The sequence below is a fragment of the Ammospiza caudacuta genome, chromosome 6, assembly GCF_027887145.1.
Source record: "Ammospiza caudacuta isolate bAmmCau1 chromosome 6, bAmmCau1.pri, whole genome shotgun sequence".
Classification (NCBI taxonomy): Eukaryota; Metazoa; Chordata; class Aves; order Passeriformes; family Passerellidae; genus Ammospiza; species Ammospiza caudacuta.
In genome coordinates, this window is record NC_080598.1 from 39,302,087 (window position 1) to 39,325,007 (window position 22,921).

At 37.2% G+C, this 22,921-nt stretch overlaps 1 protein-coding gene across 4 annotated transcripts in view; it reads left to right on the top strand.

The window, feature by feature from the left end:
- NUBPL (NUBP iron-sulfur cluster assembly factor, mitochondrial) overlaps positions 1–22,921 on the top strand; it is a 77,212-nt gene that overhangs the window by 21,623 nt on the left and 32,668 nt on the right. For 2 of the 4 annotated variants that reach the window (XM_058806955.1, XM_058806956.1), the window contains 2 exons: positions 4,138–4,177; positions 4,268–4,358. The exons of 1 other annotated variant lie outside the window; for it this stretch is intronic. In XM_058806955.1, coding sequence (XP_058662938.1) covers positions 4,138–4,177; positions 4,268–4,358 — 131 coding nt within the window. The remainder of the gene's footprint in view (positions 1–4,137; positions 4,178–4,267; positions 4,359–22,921) is intronic. One more of the 4 variants, XM_058806957.1, reaches the window with a different exon arrangement.

Sequence of the window (22,921 nt, forward strand, 5' to 3'; positions counted from 1 at the left end):
TCTGTGGCATTTCTTTCCTCTTTATCATTCTGTGGGTGGAATTCACTTGCCTTTGCTTAGGAACCCACTGCTACTTTAAAGATGCTTGGAGTGTGGTGTCAGGCTTCTGGCTGTCCCTTCAGAAGGTAAGTCTCTCCCTACGCCCTCTGTCAAAGCTGCTAGCCATGTACAAATCCCAGCTCCCTAAGGCATCCAGAGTGGCAGGAGACATCTATGTTTACACAAGTAAAGCCCAATCATTTTTTTTGCTCTTCCTGTCCAATGGCTTCCTTCTGTCTGTCTCCCAAAAACCCCAATTTTCTTCTTAGTTCAGATTCTTGAAAACTCAGAGCAGCTTTTCTGCATTTGTGCTTGCTGAGCCAGTGAGCTCAAAATACATTTGCTAGGGTATTGCATGATCCACTACATTGATATTTAATAATCTGCCTTTGCTTTTTGTAAGCAGTATTATGCCTTCTAAGGAGGTGTAGCACAACATCTCATTCTTGTGGAATAACACTCTTTACTTACCTGATGGGGTAGGAATGAATGTAAGCTTCTGCTTGTGCTATTGCTCAACAGACCGCTTCCAAAAACTAAGCCATGAGTTGGAATGGCTCCTTGTGGCTTAGCCCTGGGCTCCATCATGTGTGACTGTTATTTGGGAGGACAGACACCATAAAGTTGAATGTACTCCCATTTCTTTTTTTGTCTCCCCAGTTTATATGCTGAGCATGAGGCCATATGGTGTGGGATATCCCTTTGGTCAGTTGTGGTCATGTGTTCAGGCTGTGTCCCCTCCCAGTTTCTTGTGTGCTCCCAGCCTGCTTGCTGGTGGGGTGGCATGAGAAGCAGAGCAGTTTTTGACACTGTTTTCGTCACAAATCCAAAACGTATCACCATGCAAGCTACTGTGAAGAAATGTCACTGTACTCCAACCAAAACCACATACATACAGGTATATATATGTAATGTAGTGCTGTATACATCTTCTGTGTTCTGCTGACCCTGTGACCCTGGCCATTGTTGTCAGTCAAGCTATGTCAGTCTTCTTAGAGAAAACGTGGAGTAACTCAGTTATCTTGTTAGGATAATCTGTTTTCAAGGCTGGATTTGTTTGGGGAGAAAAAGCTTAGTAAAAAATAATTACAAAATGCATCTTCATTGATGTAATGAACATCCATCTTCATTACATCAATGCTACTCTTCCCCATGTGAGTAACAATTCAATCTTCAGACCAGTCCCAGAACTATTTTAATCAGCAATCTGCTATAATGCTTTCATGAATTTGCACATCTGCCTTTTCTAGTGCCTTACTTGTATTCTATCAGAAAAGGCATTTACTGACATGTCATTGGTGCTACGTTGATCTTACAGATCTGATTTTGTATGTTCAGAGAAAACACAGCAGTCTTTTACTTAGGGCCATCAAGCCTATGGAAAATTGCAAACGAGGCAATCTTATTTATCTCTTGGCAGGTGGTATGGTATTGCTGTGTGTTGTGAGTTTAGGAGATCTGTTTTGTTTTGTGTTAAATTTTTGGAGCTGTATGGTAGGCTTCTGATAACAGAAAAGCATACTCTAAAAGCAATGGGAATTAGAAATGTTACTGAGATCTCATTAAGCTAAATCTTCTTTACATGTTATGTTTCAGGAAATCTTCATGAGACCCACAGTGAAAAAGGAGGAAGGCCTGTTGCTTTTGATGAGACAAGGGTGATTACCAATGCCCACTGAAGCACTTTAGATTTGAGATTAGTCTTAAGAATGATTTTTAGCAGTAGGCAAACAGTGGGGAGCTCTGCAGTATTTTGTACTACTTTGAAAATATGCAGAACATTATAGCCAGAATATACAGCAAGTTGTGAATTGTTCCTCTGCATTGTATAAATTTGATTAAATCTTGCTGCTCAGAGCATTTTATAATCCTTGTTGTTAACCAAAGAAAATAAGATGCAGTTTTAATAACAGGAAACTGTGCTGTTGAGAAATAAACCATGCTTATATTTTTAAAAGCAAAAGCCCCTTTTGCTGCTCTGTAGGTCAATGTTTATCTACTCACAGCAACTCTCCTGTTTTGTGAAGGAGAGAGAGATGTTGGAAGGTGTGTGAGCTCAGCCTGTGTACCTGATCTCTGTGCAGAAGAAATTGTCCATGCAGGTAGTGGATGTTGAGATGTCTCTGTATGTTTGACTCACATAGTGTAGAGCAGTTGGACTGAACTGAGGAGTGGCTTAGTATTGTGGTGAACTTCCCAGAATAATGCATCTTTTCCATTCATCTTACTCACCAGTTCCTGAGCCTCATAATTGGCAGTCAAAGCTTGGCCTCCCCTTTTTGTTTTGTTTTGTCTTAAAATTTTCCCTATTTCGTGGTAAGAAATGAAGGGAAACCTTTACTCTGCAGTGGTATACACTGTTGCAAGTGCATTTTTCCTACTACATCTTTTTTAACCACTCTCTTAGGTAAATGTGTAGTAATTTCTCTCAATACCTTTAACACTTCTATTTTAACTTGTGGGGGTGTATATCTTGTTTACCAAGCCACCAAAACAGTGCCTAGATGTGGCTCTAGGCTGATGTTCCAATGCCATCACTCTCTTCATAACTAAACTGTCTTACTGCAGGGGGTGAAGTAAGCCTGTGATTGCTAGAAATGTGGTTAGACACTATAGTGCCACCAAAGCAAGTCTCGAGTCAACATTGAAGAGCTGCACAAGTCAAGAAGAGCTGTATGCACTGGTGCAGTGTGTCAGTCCAAGCCAGTCTCTTTTTCAGCAATAGCTCCCAACTCATTCCTGAATGCAATAGTCATACAAGTGATTTGTTTATCTTCCTGTTTTGTTCTTTTTGATTTGTAAACCAAAACATCCAATTTATTCTCCACCATATTTCTACAAAATTACATGGCTTGAATACTCACTTACTTGATTGCTTGAAAGCTTTCATCTGTAGAGTTTAGCTATTGAATTTTTGTGCTCCTGGCTGTTATTTTGTCTGAATTTGGAGTTCAGCTTTGAATGCTCTGTTTTTATTTTACTCACATTGTTTATTTTACTCACTTAGTTTTTATTTTACTCTCTTTATGTATTTTACTTTGGGTGCATCAAGGATTTCTGTCAAAATCTGCATTATAGTATATTTTCTGTTGTTTAAAGTATTCTTCCTATTTTCTGCTAGTCCCTGCCTGTGCATGCTCTTCCGAGATATCAGCTAGACCAAATAAAATGCTATTTGTCCTTTTTTGTGAGTGTGTGTGCCATTTTGAGATAAGGTGTGGATTTAGATGGTAGAAACCACAAGGAAGAGTTTTGGCTTTTGTGATATTTTGTTTTGAATGCCTTCTTTTTAATTGTTTTGTTTGCTTTCTGCTTGCACACCCCTTTGCCGGCAGAACAATTATAGTATTCCCTCCCTGCTTTTTATTCTTGACACAGGAGGCATAGGAATAAGATGTATGACAAGGACAATACATCTGCAACATCCAAATAAGAATCTTTTGTTCCTACAGAAACTTTAGAAGTCCTGCAGATTTATATCAGCCTGAAGAAATCTGGGACTAATTACCTGGAGCTGTTGACAATGTATAGTTTAGGGATGGTTTTATTTGGTATCTGTACTCTGGGGTTTCTGTGGCAGATTTAACAGAAGGAGACAAATTCCCCAAATCTCTGGTATGTTAGTGGGAATATTATTCTGATTCATGAGATTAGTGAATAGGATAGATTAAAAAATAAGAATTGAAATCTCACCATGTTGTATGACTTTGGTTTTGTTCCAATAGAAATGACTCAGCTTTTAGTGATTCCTGATAGGGAATCTATGCCTTCCAGCACAGAGATTTCATAAAAATAGATTGATTTTGGCAGCACAAAGTGACATTATTTTATGGGCAAATACATTGTTATTCTGACAAAAGATGAATGGTATTAGTAAAATGTAACAACCTAACAAAAAGTGGAGTCAGATTCTTGGGCAGAATAGATAAATCCATACATTTAATGAAGGGATGAGGGGGAAAAATAACTATTTAAATAGAGAGGGAAAATTGCTCTTAAAAGATAAAGAAAAGTGTAAGCTTATTTCTTTTAAAAAACCCAAAATACCCTAAAACCATCTGCCATCCAAAAAAAACCCCTTGTTTGCTTTTGTTTTAGAAAATCTAATGAGGCCCCTTAAGAACTATGGAATCGCATGGTGAGCATATGTTTTTATTTAAATCAAGCTTCTTTTCAGATGTACTTGGTATTGTGCTGTAAAGCTCAAGTTTCTGGTTTGTTGTTGCAGCATGTCTATGGGTTTCTTGATAGAAGAGACTGCCCCAGTTGTGTGGAGAGGGCTCATGGTAATGTCAGCTGTTGAAAAATTGTTGAGACAGGTAAGGCTTAGTTATGTATTTCTGCTTCAAAGTAATCATTTATTTTGAAATGCATTTTACTGATACATGAGTGTCCATGACATTATTTTATATGTTATTAGTGAGCATTTTGTGTCTTGGTCTTCTTAAATACAGGTAAGGGGGAAAGTTGATACTTCTATGTTTACCTATCCCCCTCAAACAGAGCTGTTGTTCTGTGCCTTTGATGAGTGAATTACCCCAATTTGCCTTCCATTTCATTCCTTTTTATGTTTCTTTATGCAGTTGTTAAAAAGGCATTTTGAAGTTGCCTAAGGATTTGAATGTATAGATATCTATGCATATCTACAGCTGTATTCCCTTATGTGCTTGTTAATTCACCAGCACTAAGAATTCTTGGATGGCATTTGAAGTGACAGGTACAGGAAAATCATTAGCTACAATCTCTGTGTAATGCAGATAGATTGTTAGTTAATAAATCTTCTGGCATGTAGAAGTGGGATGACTTCTTTATTCTGTGGCAGATCTTTTTTCTTTTATTTTGAAGAGATCTGTGGAGTGCTAATGAGACAAATAGGTGAAAAAATGCATTAAGGTTGCATGTTTAGACTTTGAAGTGACCCAGATTGTTCACAGCTGATGTCCATTCTAGGAATCTACTGTGTACAGCCTGGAGATCACAAGGTTTCTGTTTATCTTATTTAAATGCTTCCAAATACTGTGCTTCTTTAACAACTGAAAAGAATAATTTTTTCAGCCTTTTTCCATTTTTACTGAATTCTCCTTTAGCACGGATTTTAGAATGGTGGCACTTACTGCTCTGGTGACGGAAATCATATGTCTGCCAAAACTTCAGGAAGAACATCTTTGTCCAGAATTGACCTTTAAAAGTAAGGGGTATCCATGCCAATATCTGTGGAGACCATTCTGACCTCTCTGTGTGCTGTGTTGCGCTGGCTGGCTCAGGAAAGCAGAATGTAAAACCTTGAAGGCAGAGTTAAAGTTAGCACCTGCTGTATTGGCATGCTCTGCCCTGGGAGAGTGGAGGCTGGCAGGCACTGCAGTGCTGTTCCCCAGTCCGAGTGTCCCAGCTGGGGAGTGTGTGCCAGCATCCTTGGGCAGGGTGCTGGTGATGCTGTGTAATGAGCTCGCTGCTCCCTAGCAATCAGTGCAGTTACATGCTGGCCAAGCATGCTGTGGGGACGAGACAAGTCCATTAATGCTCAGGACATCACTGATTTCCCTGGCAGTGAAACCTTAGCTGTGAAGGAGGAAGGCTTTATGGCTAAATTTCTCCTGCCCACATGCATTTTGCTTCTGCATGATTACCAGGTTAGTCTGAAATCTGAGCTGGAAAAGTTTGCATCTCTTCCTTTGAAGAAAAGCTCACAGATCACAGGGAAAATGAGCAGGTCTGTCTGATGTCCCGAAAGGAAAAGAATGCACGTTCCTGACTGAGATGTGCTATTTTGTTTGTAAAAAATGTAATCTCCCTTCTGCAGTAACCAGCCATTCTCAAGCATGGTTAACTGCAGGACCAGTAGTTTAATGACTTTGGACACCTAAACAAGAGAGAACTGCAGCATGTGATGATCCTTTTAAATATACTGTTGTTCTATTTTAGATTAGAAATAGTTTTCTGATCTGTTGCTTGTGATCTTCAAAAATTTTTTTATTTGTTCTGGTTGGTCTTAGCTATTACCTCCCTTTAACAGGATAAAGTTGCTTCCAAAAATAAAATACTTATGCTGGTATTTAACTGTCTAAAATCATATTCTTAAGAAATAGCTTATCTCATTAGCTGAATAGAAGCGATTTAAATTAGCTCCCTAATCTAGATTTGTAGTATAATGTAAGTGTACAGAGTTCCTGTGCATTCAGACAACCTGCTAAAATACAAAGTTCTTAACATAGTTAATTCAGCCTGATAGAAAACATAGATGTTCCCATACTTTTTCCCTAAAAGCACTGGTGGTATTTCATATTTATGTTTATTGTTAGATTGTGGAGGGGTTTTTTAATTGTTTGATAGCATCAAGACTGTGCATTCACTCTCTGAATAATTTTGGATGTGTTTTCTTTTTTTCCATATGAACAAATCTGTTTTCCAGAATTTATCCTGCTTCTGATACTGCAGTAAAGCATTTGAATTGCTTAGTTTCCAAATTCTGTAATGGGGACTTGTTACCTCATAAATATGAGTGCCTGTTATGAGTGTTTCAATGCTTGTCTTACACTTGGAACTTAAAAAAATTTCTGGAATCCTTACTCTTTTAAATATATTTGTTAAATATATACATAATGCTTTTTGTATATACTTACTGCATGTGATCTCCCTCTTTGTAACACAGGTTTATTGAATAGTGTCAGACTGGTAGATAACAGGCAGTAGTAGTGAAATAGTGAGTGGTGAGTGCTTGGTGTTCCTCTGGTTATGCATATCTCATGAGCAAGGTGGTTTTCTGCAACACATACTATTCTCCTTTAGCAGAATTTGGGGGAAATGTGCCTTATAATACCAAACAAAGTGAACAGTTTAGGATGCTGTATTACTTACATTACCTATATATTAATGTATGTGTATCAAATTAGTATATGAATGAAAATATAGAGCATATTCTATAACAGAATCATTGGTTAATAGAAAAGAAGGAAAGTGATGATCTAAAGCTATTGAAAGAACAAGAAGAAATCCAGAAGGAAATTATATTTCATGCATAGTGAAAGTGAACTGCAAACAGTAATGGAACATTTGATCTTTATAAACATATGTGTAACTCTTTCTGCTAAATATATTATATGTCTTGAAATTGCCCAAAATTTTGTTGTGGCTGAGAAGTGACTTCTTTGTTAACATAAGTACTGTAGGTCTATTTACACTTCAGGATGGTCTATCACTTATCTGGGTTTTGTCTCTTATTTCCCTGTCACAGTTATCTTCATGTAAAAAGTCTTTCACCTCTGTTAACACTTCTTTTGAATCTGGCTTGCCTGTAGGTGAGATAGAAGAGAGTATTTTTTTTTAAGTCTGAGTTTTTAAAGATCTCTCTTTTCTCTGGAGGTATAATTACAGTCCAGGTAAGTAAGCTCTCCAGTGCCATCCATGGTACTGGGCTTTTTCTCTGTGGTTTTCACTTCACTTGAGAAGCTGCCTACTCTTTTGTCTGGTCCCATTTACTTTGTTCCTTTACTCTGTGTATCTTGACTCTGTGTGAATGTATTTGGTTCAGATTAAATAACCTACCTCAAAACTCATGATCTTGCTGTATGTGTTGTGGGACTGACTTATGATTAACCTTTAGGCTAAGCACAGTAAAGATACGATATTTTTTGAGAGTTGCCTAAAGCCTGTGCTCAAACAGTAATGTGTCTGAAAAGCTGTTGAAATAAGTATCAAGTAGGTAGCTAAGAACCTTAGAAGTAAAAAGATTATTTAAAAAAAGACAAGGCAAACAGAACTTGCTCTCTGATTTGAATTGCTTTTTCAGCAGGGATTTCAAATACTATTACCACTATCCCATACACTCCATATGGCAAGTCCTCTAGCATTTCTAGCAAAGTTCCATTCTCTTTTCTGTCTTAGGGTATCCTAACATCTTTGCCATCCTTTGATGGCAAAGAAACAATTAGAAGGGTGCAGATACAAACCTGCTGTATGTCTTGGAATGTGTTATGGCTATTATTCTGCCAAAGGCTCTGTGAAAGAAGTCACTGTGCTGACTGCCAATTTACTATCTGCTTTAGTCATAGAAGCGATACAAATGGAAGGAGTTTCCTATTTAGGGAGTAATCAGTAAAACTTATAATTTTAAAAGATAGCAAGCGTTGTTTTCTCTGGTCTTGGATTCACTGTCTTATTCCATGTGTGTTACCTACTTGAACTATTGGCAGAGAAGGAAAAAAATCAATATTCTGCACACAAGTCTGCTTCTCTTTTTAAAAAAATCAGATAAAAATGGGACTACAGATAAAATTCAAGTGCATATTTTATTATGTAATATTCTCCTTGTATCTTTGTCCTATCAGTAGATAAAGTTATATCACTACTGGAAGCAAGCGTTGCCTACACAGCATGGATTATAGATACCAGCAATTCTCTTTTGTGTAAACAGTCCCCTTGAAAATAGCCTAGAAGTCTGCTCTATTTTCAAGGCATGGATCTCAGGTTGATGAACACCCTTAATAGAATTTCTTATTCTGACATGACATTTTAACCTATGTTTTTGTGGGCTAGTCAGATCTTAAGAGGCAGGACTCTTGTATTTCTTCCTTATCATAGTTTTCAAGAGTATCCAGAATATTTTTTGCATCTTTGGTATATTATGGCTATAAAGCAGAGCCTCAGTGCTGCTAAGTGTTTGTGAATCCTAAAGGTTCTGTTGATGTATTTGATAAGGATGAAGCTGTGTTCCCAGAAAGATGAAATTTTTCCTGCAATGGTTAATTCTAATGAGTCCCTAAAATGCTCTTATTGTCATCAAATTGTAATTCCTCAAACTCTTCCTTCCTGCTTATTTTAGCACCACTTCAGCCTCTGTTTTAGTCAAGGTAGGTGTTGAAAGAAAATTGAAATGAAACAAAGTTTGATTTGGATGGATATAATTAGGAAGGAAGAATACAGGGAAGTTAGCAGAAAGCAAATTAAATAAAACTTCCAATGCTGAGCCATTATCAGCAAAAGGAGGTGGAGCCTTGCACTTTGATGCTTGGACAAGCTTTATCCCCTGTAAATTCATGTTGAAAACCATAAATTAAACAGAAGAAGGATCAATGTTATTTTATTAGCTAACCCAGGACTTAATAGGACTGTAGTCTAAAGATTCAGCCTTACTCTTAAAACAAATTGAAATCAGTTTGTCATTATTTAAGCTGTACATAGTTTTGAAAATTTGGCTAGCGGTGAGGACTGTGTACTTCTTTCTTTCAAAGCCAGCACCTGCCAGACATAATGATGGTAGCAATTATTATATGGTGGAGTGTGTGAAGGTATGTATATGTGCTTGGGCCTTTTTTGTAGCATAATTCTCTGATGCTCAGCTATCATATATATGTAGTTGCAGAGTATATCATGTTGTCACTGTGAAGAAAATTAACTCTACTTCAGCCAGAACTTGCACACATACATTGTAGGGAATAGGGAAGATATAGACAAATGGATAAATAGTCTTTAAAATGTTGATCAGACTATGGGTTGTGAAGTCTGGGTTATTTCAAGAGCCCATATGAGAAAGCTGCCATAAAGCAAGCATAGTGTGAATAGGACAGTAAAAACTCCTGTTAAAAGATTTGGGATTAAGGTAACTTGGAAATAAAAGTAGCATTAAATTTTGGGAAAGCATATACTATGCTTTATTGAAAGCATATATTGTTTTGGGTTTCTGATCAGACTGAAGTGACTCATCTCTATAGAGGAGATTATAGATATTCAACACTGTTTTTGTTTGAATGGCTTTACTTAGTAAATCCTACATGCAGTTGCTACTAGCTGAGTAGTGTGTATGTGGTTACTGGTATCCTTTGCACCATTTACATTGGAGAGGTTGCAGGTACAGACTGGGGCCAGAATTTCTTTAGTTGTGGTTTATTTAGCTATACAGTAATGCTGCACTTGGGAAGACAAAAACAGGTAAGGTATTGAGAGCAAATGTATTTATAGCTGGTAAAATAGCTACCAAGCTGCCATTGGTTGTTTTACTGTGCATGTGCTAGGCAGCAGAATGTTCTGTATATGGTGTCTGTAGACATCAGTCCAGTCTTGTTTGGCATGTGTGCGCATAACACTCTTGTCTTACAGCTCAGAAATTCTTCAGCCTGTAAATTTTCAGCTTTGCACTGCCTTGTCTGTGTGTATAAATGCATTTCTTATAAACAGAACAATGGAAAAACTAGGGGAAAGCTTTCTGCATTAGGAGGAGCAATGTGGATTTGATCCAAAGCTGTAAACAATGAGAGCGCAGTCACTGAAGTAGTTAAGTACTGCATGCTGAGCCTTCTGTCTGATTGGTTAGTATGGTTTCCTAGGAGTTGTTCTTTGGCTTCTGTTTGTGACCATGTATTGTCGTATTGTCTTTTGCCTTATGTTTTTGGGAACACGGAAATTTTATTCTGTGTTTATGCACTGTTCAGCATTGTAGTGAGTTATCGTTTTTTGTGAGAGATGCAGAGACATACAAAGACTAGTATTTACAACTTCCAAATAAATATAAACATTTTTCTTTGATACTTTGTTATATTTATACAATAAATTTATAAGACCTTTTTTTCTTTTGAGCACAGTACATTTTATGTTCCTTGTCTGTTCATATGAATGACACATATCTGTTAAGAATGCCTGAGATCAGTGTAAATGTATCTCTGGTATTCACCAAACTGGTGTTCTTCAGGACCTAAATCTCTTTTGCAGATACATATGCAATTGCTTACCTTTTGATTGTACATGCTGCCTTGCCTGTATATTCTCCAGCAAAGAGCCATCAAGGTGATACTGGGGCGTGGAGCGTGTTATGTGCAAATAGACACTGAAGAACTGGGTTTACTTTGTTTTGAAACAGTTCAAGGGAGATATGAACTGCTGTTGTGAGCTACCTAGTGGATACGTAGAGAGAAGATGAAAGTAAATTTTTTGTGGACATGCACATTAATAGCACAAGATGTAATGAATGTGTGTTGCAATATATAGTAAGAAATGTGAGGGGGTGTTGGTGGTTTGGTTTTTTACAGTTGAAGCAATTGCATGTCAGAACAGGTTGCCAGGAGAGATCTCAAAGCTCTCTTTTGAGAGATATTAAGAACTCAGCTGGGCAAGAATCTGAGTAACCTGCTCTAAGTTGTTTCTGCTTTGTGCAGACAGAGGTCCCCAAGGTCTTTCAAACCTGAGTTGTTCTGTGATTCTGGGATTAGTTCTAAAATTGGCATTCCGGTGCCTACTTGACTGTCGGTCTGTAACTCCATTAAAGCTCAGAGAGAAGAAAATGGTTCTGCCTATCACAGAAATCATTGGTTAGAGCAGTCAGTCAAAACCTGAACTGAATGTAGGTGTCTCTCTGACTGCCTTAATCACTCAGCGAGGGAATCATACCATTAAGTGTTGCAGTCAAATGAGCATGTTTCAACATAATGACTGGGACCATCCTTTCCTCAGTAGCATTTGTCTCTCTAGACTGTTGAGGTGCTAAGGTGGGGACAGAAAAATCAAACTCAAATAGGGCTTATTTCTTGAATGAGGCATCCTTACTATGAACTATGAAATAAATAGAAGAAATACATATTTTGTTTTCTTATCATACCTCTTGTTTTTATAGAAGTACCTTGATCTAGGAGAGGTTTGAAGCATGCATTGATGTGCTCTCAGGCACTAAGAATTGAGTAGGGATGTCATAAAGAAGTTTTGCTGAAGACTGCTAAATTTTTTTTCATTAGTTTTAGTAGTGTCCTGTCTAGTATGGAGGCCTGTGTGAAACTCAGACTAAGAGATCTGGCTATTCTCTGTAGTGCATGGAGAACCATACATTGATTTTGTTTCTTTCTTTGTTGAATCTTGCCATCAGTGTCAGCCCTGTGTAATTTAAATTCCAATTTAACAAAGAAAAATTCAAAGATGGTAGCAAAAGTGTTCTTAAAAAAGCAAGTAGAATAAATCTTTTATGTCAAATTTTTTTAGATGAAAGCAAGCAGGAATGAGCACAGGAGTGGACCCTGGAGACATGAAGTGAAGGCTGCCATGTTTTTAAGTGTTTTCTAAACAGGAATACTGGTAGTATTTATTTATATGGAAAGTGTCAAAATATGGACTACAGGAAAAACCTAATGCTGCTCTTATTTTTTTTTTCTTTCACTGACAAAGGCACCTACTATTTTTTCTAGCTGCTATAGGTTAGATGCAAAAAGGGATGTTGGTATTGCTGCACTGAATATTGGAGTGCCTCAGTGGTTGGTGCCCTGCTTGCAGGAATGGAAATTTAAACCAAAGCCTGGCCTGGAGCTACTGCTTACCTGGGGGGGTGGGAATACATCACTTGTCATTCCCAGTGGTACTATTTGAGGGATTATTTTCCCCTCCTCGATTTATCTCCATATTCTTTGGCAGTATCTTAAGATAATAGGTGCAAATTTGGATTTTAAGGGTAGCAAGAAATTGTCATCCTTTAGATACATTTCTTAAACAGATTGGCAGAAAGTATCCCTTTTGCTGTGTTTCATCACTTATATGGTAAATGTCAGAGATGAAATTATTATAGTGTGGGCAAAAATGTCTTATCAGTACAAAATTAGTGAGACAGTATTGGTGGATGGGAAGGAGTAATGAAATGGGAATTGGAATGATACATGTGGGGTCAGGAGGAAGACAATAACAATTTGATGGCTCTGATTTTTTTGTAGCTACATTTTCAGTGAATTGAAAGGATGCCCAGAATAGTAATAGTGAATCAATGCTGAAAATTATTCTTACTGTAAATGTAAAGATCAAGTGAAGAAGGAGCACTGCTGTGGAGCCAGATGATTTTTTTTTTTGTGTGGATTTTATTTTTAACACTTTTTAGTTGAGGAAGGGAGCTCTATCAAGAGATGAGCATTGAAAGTATTTAACTTGTATTATGGCACTAAATTTTCAAGACAGGAAAAGAGTAAGATGGTGCAATGGGAAATTTTAGCAAAAGGGGTAAGAGGCATAAATAGCTCTTTGTTTTGCAAACTTTTGTAGTCTTTTCATGTTCTAGTACAAATGTAAGAGTCTATGCACACTTGTTTGTGTATCAACAGAAGATACATAGCAGAAATGTATATGCTTAGTGCAGATCAATACAGTATTCCTCTTTCTATGTTTTGTGCTTTGGCAAATATCCATCCATCTTAGTATACTTGCTAATTTCAAAACTGACATGTGTTTCACAATATTCATGTGTTTATCCAATTTATCTCCAAGTAATTGAGGCAGATAGTCTGTAACAGATATTTACAGTTTTCATTTCATAGAACTAAACAAAGCTGCTATATGTATATGCTTATATTATGAACAACAAAGATTGTAGTTTTTTGCATCTTTGCAGTGCATAATTCTAAAATACAGTACGTACAGTGTCACTACAGTGGAAGATTTGCCAGCTTTTCCATGATTACAAAAATATTTATTCTCTTTATTTCTTCTGTTTTGAGATGCCTCAGCCTAAGGTGGACATGGAGATGGTTAGATCAGGCTAAAGTCTGTTACCTTATAGTTTTGGCAAAAGGTGAAAGTTAATCAAAGCAATAGGAGTAGTTACATCTTTAGGGAGTTGGAAAGCTTTTCTGTTTTTATTTTTGTGATCTAGAGTATGAGAATGAAAAGATCCGGACATTTCATCCCTAAATAAAACCATTGGTATTATGTATTTGTTCTATTTAGAAAGGTCCTTTGCTATTGGAGGTATTTTGAAAAGAAGAACAACACTCAGTAATAAATAGTGACTGAACTGCCAGTGCTGAAACTGCACTAGGATATGCCACTAAGACTGCATCTACAGCTGAAAGATGGTAAACAATAACTCCAAATGCTTGTGAGATTTTTCTTATGTCTTTAATAAGCTTTCCTTTAAATCAAGGAAGGTCAAGCTTCGTTCTCTTGTTTTATCACTGAAATTAAGGAAACTGTTTCAAGGGCAAGAGAAGATGACCCATTCATACCTTACAAAAAGTGTTTTAAAATTCTTATACTAATTTTTTGTTATGTTTATTTTTCTGACACTAAAGGACAAATAAACTAGTTTCTTCTCCTTCTGAACTGACCTAAATCAATCTCTACACTAATTTCTACACTATGGTTCAGCTGTTATGTTGATGTTTAGAAAAGCTTCCTACAGGAATTTGTATAATCATCACTAATTTGCTCATATGTTAATAATCACCTTGAAAGGTCCTGTCTGTCCAGACAGAACTGCCTTAACCAGTCCCAATCTATATGTACATATTTAAAGAAAATGATGGTACTTCTGGAGATCAGAAGCTGAACGTTGATGCAGAGATGTACTGTAGCCAGAAATGTGGGAGATGACAGAAAGCTCTTTATTTCCACTCCTCTGTCCCCCAGTTAGAATACTTCTATTGTCACCCTTTGACTTGTGTGTGTTTTGGGGTGGGTGTGACTGAATGAATATGGGCTTGTGTCTTTTTGTTTCCTGCTGAAGCTACAGAACCTGTTCTCTTGCCTTTCTTTTTTTAATGAAACAGGATCCATACAGCTCCCTGTTGCTTTATTGGCTTGCATTAGCAGCTGATATGAAAAGGGATTATAGTTGCTGAAAGGAATTGACAATCATAGAGAGAAGTGTTAAGAAAACCAGAAAAACCCAAAAACATTAGCCAACATCTTACTGCTGAACTGGAAGCATTTGCAGTAAATGTACTTTAAATGTCTTTGAGGAAAAAAAAGGCAAAAAAAAAGCCTAACAGCAGAGTGAGAATGTATTTACAGCAAACATTTCTTGGCCTGGTTCCTCAGCTGTCATGGTTATGACTGTGCAGTTACTGCTGCTGTGGGAACAGGCTGGGAGAGTGTTTTCTTTGCTCTGCTTCCAGTAGTCTCATCTTTCACACATATTACACAGGTATGCATGTGTCTGCTCTCCTTTGCATAAAACAAAACAAATGCAAAACATGCAACTGTTTTGCTGGGTTTGTTGACCGGACAGGAAGAAATGGCTGAGAGCTCATAATGTCTCAAAATGGCTGTGCTGGGGTTAGATTTTTTATTTTTTCCCTCAAGGTTTTAAAACAAAGTAGCGTAAGGCTTCTCTGCAACAACGTTTAGAACTTTGTGCCTAAATGGCATCCAGCATCGTTCTTGGAAAGAGTGAAAGAAATCTTTAAGCATGATTTGAAGTGTTTGCTGAACAGGAATAGTGGTGGTAGAGGAGCAAACGAAAGAGAAGCAACTGCTTGTTTTCTTTTCTAAATAAAACTTCCATTATTTATGCAAACTTTAAAAATAAATGTGAGACACCTAATGCTGCTCTTCTACTTTCTCTGCTCTTCTCCACTAATAAGAGGGTTTGTTCTTTGTTTCTAGCTGCTGTAGGTTAGATGCAAAAAGGGATGTGGGCATGGCTGTGCTGTGCCTAGGAGGCTGATGCCCTGTCTGCGGGAGTGATAAGTTAAACCAAAGCTTAGCCTGGAGTCACTGCATACCTGAAGTGGTGAGAATACATCACTTATCAGTGGTACTGAGGGATTACTTTGCCCACCTGGAGGTACCTTCAGACTCTTTGGCGGTGCCATGGTAGAATAGGTGCTGTATCTTGGAGTGCTGAAGTTTAGAGCTTGGTGTGGAATAAGTGGAAATTGATGGTGTAAGTCAGTGGGAATAGGTTTGCTAAGTGGAATGAAGCAGTGCTGAAGATGTTGAATGAGAGGGCTGTAAGGAAAGGTCTGTGGGCTCACTTTCTGTCTCTGTCCTGGATTTCAGCACCTAAATGTAACCTTATTGGACAGCTGTGTGGAGTGAAAATTTAAAGCCAAAACTGAGCATCTTCTGTTATGTGCCAAGATCGTTCTTTCAGCTGAACTTTACAGGCTTATTCTCTGTTCATAGTAACAGCCTTGGAAGTCTGGAGGTGAGAGGTGCAAGTTTGGTTACGTTAGCAGTTGAGCATTTAGGGCTGTATTACCTGCTACCCTGGAGAATGCCCTGCAATTCCATGCAGCAGTCATAACCCTCTGCACTACAGCTAGAGATGTAAGACTCCTGAGGGCAGGACTAGGTGTGTGCAGGGGGAGCATGACCAGATCTGTGCAGGAGATTCATTTCACCTGAAGCTTTAGCTTTCTAGGTGAAAACTTTAGCTGCCAGCCTTATACAGGATCATGGTGGCTTCTGTGGCTTTTGCATTTTTGCTTACACAGTTTTATCCAGCTAAATTCCACCTGCCTGGGAAATAAAAAGTGACATTTTCCCATTCATAGGTAGGTTGTCTCACATGACTAATTGTGATATTAATCAGTTGCTATTATAACCGTAGAATGACAGGCTTTGTGATTTTGTTTTTGGTTTGATTCTTCTATTTTTAATGGCCACATGTGCTCAGCTTTGTGTTGAGTTCCCTGTTGCCAGTGGCAGGGGCATTTAGAGGTTGCCTGCTACATGGGGCTTGTAAGACTTTCTCCTTTCTCACTAATGTGTGTATAATTAATGGATCCCAAATTGGCTTCGTGTTTTAATTTTATGCTCAGTGGAGATTTTCTATTTCCTTTCCTGAGCAGTCAGGATGTTTGGGAGAATGCGTAGGTGGAGCTCACCAAAGCTGCTTTTTGAGCATGTTTTTTCCCCATTTTTCAGCCATTCTTTTTCATCTTTTTGATCAAAATAGAAGTGGAACCTTGCTACCTTGGAATATTGACTGAACTTTGACACATTGTTCAGCATTACACATTAATTTTACTTATTAAATAACTATGAGTGAAACTGTATAAACAGATTTTTTAAATTAATATTGAATTAATATATGTTAAACATTGCACAGAGTTGTTTCTTTTATTTTTAATAATTCAGCTTGCATTCTGTCTGTTGGAAGCTGACAGATTGATCCTTCACTCAAACCATCCTCCCATATCTCTTTTGCTCCCAGAAAATAACTGTAGATATCCAAGAATAGCAGCAGGTTTTGTACCAGTATTCTTTGTAGAAAGCGATTATTTCTCACATCCCAAGTGATTGACACAAACGTAAAGTAATTGTGCTTAAGGTACCAGAGATTAGTGTCATGGGGCTTTTTTCCCCCTCCCCCTCCCTAACAAAGGAAAAACTGCTTTTCTGTACTATTCATGAAGCTGTAGAAGATGTTTCACTTCTTACTGTGTTTTGCTCCATCAATAGTATCTTTTAAAAGAAAGATTATGTTCTCCTAGCAGAATGCTGCCTTTGGAATTCAGCTCTTACTAGGCAAAGTAAGAGCTAAAGTGGACACCCATTTAAAATTCTCTTTTTGCTTTCTTTTTTTAGATTTTTTTTTCTGTATTAAATAAGAACTGGAGCTAAAGAAAAAGCTAGGAAGTGAATAAAAATAGGAAGACTCTGCATTGCTTGGCACTAATCTCTGGATGTCCCTGAGACTCATGGTATCAGCACCTGCAGCAAATGATTTTAATTAGGTTTAGAATACAAGTAACACTTTTATATTGTTGCAGATTCATAACTGAAGACACTAGTGAATGCAAAACCATTGTTCTGTGTGCATAGCAATTGTTTTGCCAATCTATAATTTCACACTTTAATAGATTATCTGTTGTCTAATTGATAGCAAATGCTCTTACTACTCCAGGAATATGACATTCAGCACATCTTTACATTGTGGCTGTGGTATGTGTGTGACTGCAAAATGTGTATGGTTTTAAAATTTGTTTTTGTTTTTACATCTTATCTGTGTCATTAATGCCCTTTCTGTGTTCTGCTATTTGTAAGGACAATGTATATGCAGTTTTTCTTGCACCTTTCTAACCTAAAGGCAGTTTCTTTGACAGAGAACATACACCAACCTCAGAGTTACAGTCCCACGGTCATGAATCTGCTCTGCTCACTCTCATACATACTCCTGCTTACATTCTTTTCTCACACTCTTTCATCGTCTTCAATCTTCCTGTAGAGTTGAAAGGTTCTATATGTTGTGCAGCCTTGTTGTTACTTCTTGTTGGAAGTATTGATTTTTGTGCTTTGACATAATTCACGCAGACTCTCCAACACTGGCTTCATTTGCAAGGGATGACGTTTTTGAATTCAGTGACTGCTGAAGTTACACTTTTGAATTTAAGTACAAAAATTTTGGAGGAAAATTTTAATCCATATTTTGAAAAGCAGGTTGTTAAAAGAAAGGAAAACAGCATTTTATTATTAAAAATTCATGTTTTAACTCAAGGTTAGTTCACTTTAAAACCTGATAACTTCTCACCAGGCAGAAAATTAAGTTCTATATTGAGATTTACTGTCTTTTGGCCTCTGTTCAGTGGTCTACATCTAATTGATTCTATTTTAGTTTTTATGTTGCACTATTTATGGTAATACTGGAGGGTTTTCTTCAGCAGCATTTTAATTTACTTGAATAACACCTATCATGTTACTTTCTTCAGTAATCTTGTTTCAGAAGGCCTTAGACTGGCCTCGGTAGAAGTTCCCTTTTCTGTTCAAGAAAAGCATTTTACATTGTAGTTGAGAAAGTTTTCTGACATTTTTAATCGAATGATTTTTAGTTTAAGTGTTGATTTAAAATCATTGTTTCAGTGATGGTCATTAAGTGGTACCTACAGTAGTCTGTTGGTACCCCAGTAAGAAATTTATAACTTTTTTTTCTTATGCCAGAAAATGAACTGACACTTAAGAAGAAAATTCTATTTACTTCTCAAGCAACTTAAGGAAGTTAAATAACGTATGAAGCAATTTAGGAACATGGCTTTCCATTGCACAGTTTTAAGTATTCAGTCTTAAATTATATATCAGCTTTTAACATCATTACAGAAGTACAGGCTGAAATACATATGGGGAGTTGGCTTATTAAGCTTCTCCCTTTTGATATTTGTTGCCAGTACTTATAATATTTCCTTCTGTTGTTGTTTTAGGGAAAATCTGATTCAGATGCCTTATATAAATTTTATGAGCTTAAGTTGGGTCCTGATAATACTGCCTTAAAATGTGTTATTTGGCTTTGGGTTTGATAGCTAAGCAATGATTTTGCCTTTGTGTATTAGTAAGGAAAACTCAAAGAGAATTTGTGGTTTAGATGATGTTTTTAACATAGCTGTATCAACCTGGTGATTAGTTTAATTAGAAGATGTGATGCTAGCCCAGTTTCTTCTGATTTGTTGACCTTTACCTAACTTTTGTGCTTAGTTTCATTGCAAAAAGATGTAGGAATAGACCCTTGTTTATTCTGTATTTCTTTTCCTGTTGTCATTATTTAGCAGCTGAACTACAGGCAATTCTGTACTGTAGAACTTGGGGAAAACACCCTATGGTGTGTTTCTGAGGAAAAGTTTCTGCAAATTATGTATTGTTCAAGGGTAGAGAGAGCAACAGACCAATGATCAATCTTAAAACTGCATAATAGAAGTTTGCTTTCCAAACTGTCATCTTTTCAAGAGCAGACTCTGGGAAATGGCAATCACAGCTCACAAAAGCTTTTTGTAGTAACAGCTTGAACCTAGAGGAAGAGCCTTTTATATGTGGTAGTGCTGAGACAGTCTTCATCAGAATTATTCCTTGTCAGTCACCCTCAGAGATTATCCCCAGGCTCTTGTGGGTTTTCCAGACTGCCCCACAGCTGGGTTCCCTCTTCCCTTCCAGCTGATGTAATGTTGACTGGGCTTCCTGAAGAAAGTTGGTGTTGAGTGCCTTCCTGTCTCCTGGAACACCCCACAGAGAATAACCTCTTTGTTTTTGCTTTCTGGCAGGTGTTTCGTTTTGTTGGTTATACAAATGAAGGTGACAGAATACTTCAGGTTACTGTGTTTACCTTCACTCTTAACATTATTAAAAGCCAACAGAGAGGAAGAGGAGGAGACCATTTTCTGTTCTGGTTGTTGAATTGAACAACACTCAGGCATTCTTCCTAGATACTTACTTCTAAAAGTTACTCTTAACCTATATAGAGACTAGGCCAATTTCCTTCTCCTTGGATGTCTTTGTAGCAAACTGTTCTTACGGTTCACCTCAGTTTCTCTCTGAACTTGGCACAGCAGACTGCTCATAAATACCTTAGAGGGAATTTGAGCTGTTGTAGTGCATCTGTTTTTCATAGTGTCACATTGCAAGGCTTTGGGATTGGTTGAGCATCAGAGGACAAGTCAAAGGGGCAGTTGTGTTTGTTCAGAAAGTGTCCAGTTATGTTAAGCACTGTGGCATATCCTGTTGTGATACTACCAAAGAGAAAGTTTCTGTAGGGGCTAAAAATCTTCTGGATTATGTCTGGGGAATGTCTCCTTTCTTTATCAGATACTTCTGAAAGTACATTAAAAAAGTAGATTAAAATGCCATGTTTCATTATGCTGTTCCTAGATTATCTGTTTGCTTACACTGTGAAACTATTTACTTGTTCCTAATGTTTGTGTGTGTGTAAGGGGCATTATGTAAGTAATTTTTCAAGGAATTATTTTATAATATTATCATGTTACCATATTAATTTCAAGGAATTGTTTTATGTTAAAATACATGTTTTTTTATTTTAAATGCAGGTTTTATCTTAACACTTAAGTACATGTGAATAGGTATATAAATCTTCACGTAGGAGCACAATTTCTCACCTTTACTTTGCTCAGCTGTTTGCCTGTATTAAATCATTAACATACACACAAAGTAGTGTGAGGAGAGGAGAGTGGATCTGGCAGGAATAGAACTTAAGCTGCCTGCAGTGTAGCTCGTGCTGTTTTTCTGATACTGGTGTTCAGTTTGGCTGGCTGCTGCCAAGTCTGCACCTGCATAACTCTTGATTGTAACTCTGCATGTATTCCTCTTAATAAGAACAAATAAATAATATCTTCTGTTATTTAGCAAACAACCAAACATGAGGATTACTTCAAAGTCATAAGTAGCAATCCCTCTTCTGTTCTAATGCTTTACCATCTCTGCCTCATGCACAGAGGCTTCATTCCTCAGCAGAAATGTCATCTATATCTCTGTGTTCTACCTTGGGTTTAACTTGCTATTTAGAACCCCTACTCAAAATGCATATCTGGTATTTTGATTATGGATTGTCACATAAACAGAATGATTGATTAAAGTAATTTACATAGAAGCATTCCTGGGGTTTCTGAGCAAGGGAAAATACACAGAAGCACATGGCACTTAATTACTTTGCTTAACAATAAATGTCAAGTTAAACCTTTTTAAAAAAAGATGAATGCTGTGCTTAAGGAAAACGCAATTACATTTCTATGCTTTGAAATGTTTTACACACTGTATACATTAGAGGGGCAAAGACATTAACACCTCTATACATGCAAAGGTGCTGACAGATTTCAGATGCTACAAGGCAGGCTTTTGTAGCCCTATCTGCCTATTGCTTGCAAAGGGAACTCATCTACTGTAATGTGCTGTTAATCTGAGCTCATTTTTCTGTGTGAAACCGCATTTGCATACACACATACTTCTTGGAACTCATTGAGAACATGATGACAGTGGTCCCGAATTGGTAAATTGTTGCATATAAACAGGAATTGCATTCAAAGTAGTGTTTTATAGCACAGCCCGATTATTTGTTCCATTTTAATAATGTTGAATTAATGGCAAAAGTAGATTTCAAACAGCCACTCCTGATTTTATGTTCCAGTTCTAAATTTAATTAAAAATGTCTTTCTCCTCTTTCTTTCTACTATGCTGCAGTTTAGTAACATACTCATAATTTCTTCTTCTGTTAAATAAAGTGTACACTTCCATAACAAATTGTCCAAATTACATTCAATAATGTGTTTAATAAAAAGATTTTCATACTGCTGTATTCCTGTGGGAGGGTAATGGAGGAGCAACTGAATGACATCCAATCCTTGCAGAATAGAAGAAAATAAGAGGAAGCCCACAGTGAGAAATGGGGTTACATGCAGCATTCCCCAGTACAAGTCTGAGCAAATCTATATGTCTAGACACTACTACTCACTACCAGGCAAATAGACTAGATCAGTTCTTTCCAGAAATTTTGGCTATATTATTTTGGTGCAGTTCTCCCTTCTTGTCCTGAATTACAAATGAAAAAGAGGAAAATGAAACTTTGAGGATAATTACTTGAATGCATTCAAAATAAAAAACATGGTTGGTTTTGATTAGAAATGGTTTTCCAATCTAGTTTACCACGCCATTTTCACCAGTTCAGCATCACCAGCAATAGCATGCCTCAGAGAGGTTTGTGGAGGGTGGTGCTCTTATATATTTAGTACTTAGGGACCTTGGCATCTTTGCTGTGGATTTTTCTGAACTTTTGAACTTGACAGGCACAAAATCCTGTCTGCCACCTACTCTGCTCAGTGGCAAGATGTCCTCTCCACTTGTGCTGGAATGGTGTAGCTTCTCCATTTTTCTGTGATCAAGTTTCTAAGCAATAAAACAGACTACACTTTATTTGATAGGTAGCTCATTTCTTTTTCTTTTCAATCCATGAATTTGAACAAAATATGTGAAATAAGATGTTTACACTGCCATAAATTAAATAAAGTGTTATAATTTAATTACACTATGTGTTAACAGGGTATTTTTCCTGTTGCCTAGCAATGAGATTTACCGTGAGATTCACCATGTGCTTAAGACTCCTTTATTAACTTCAGTTTTCAAAGGTTTATAACTTCATTAAGAAATCATTATTTGTAGGACAATCCAGAAGGGGCACGTTGGCTGTTTTGGGGTCACTTACTAAGAAAGTCTGAGGTGGAAAGCTCTGGTGCCCTTACAATACAGGGTAAATTTTGAAAGTATGTTATTGAGCAAAACTTTGTGTATCCCCACAAATCTGAATGTCTAGGAAAGGCTTTGAGCTGCTGGTGTTTGCTGTCACTTCCAGTAGTGTTGCACAACTGCAATGCTTGATACATTGGGCAATCACATGGAACTTGATGAAGGATACTAGTGCTTGAAGAGGTTGGAG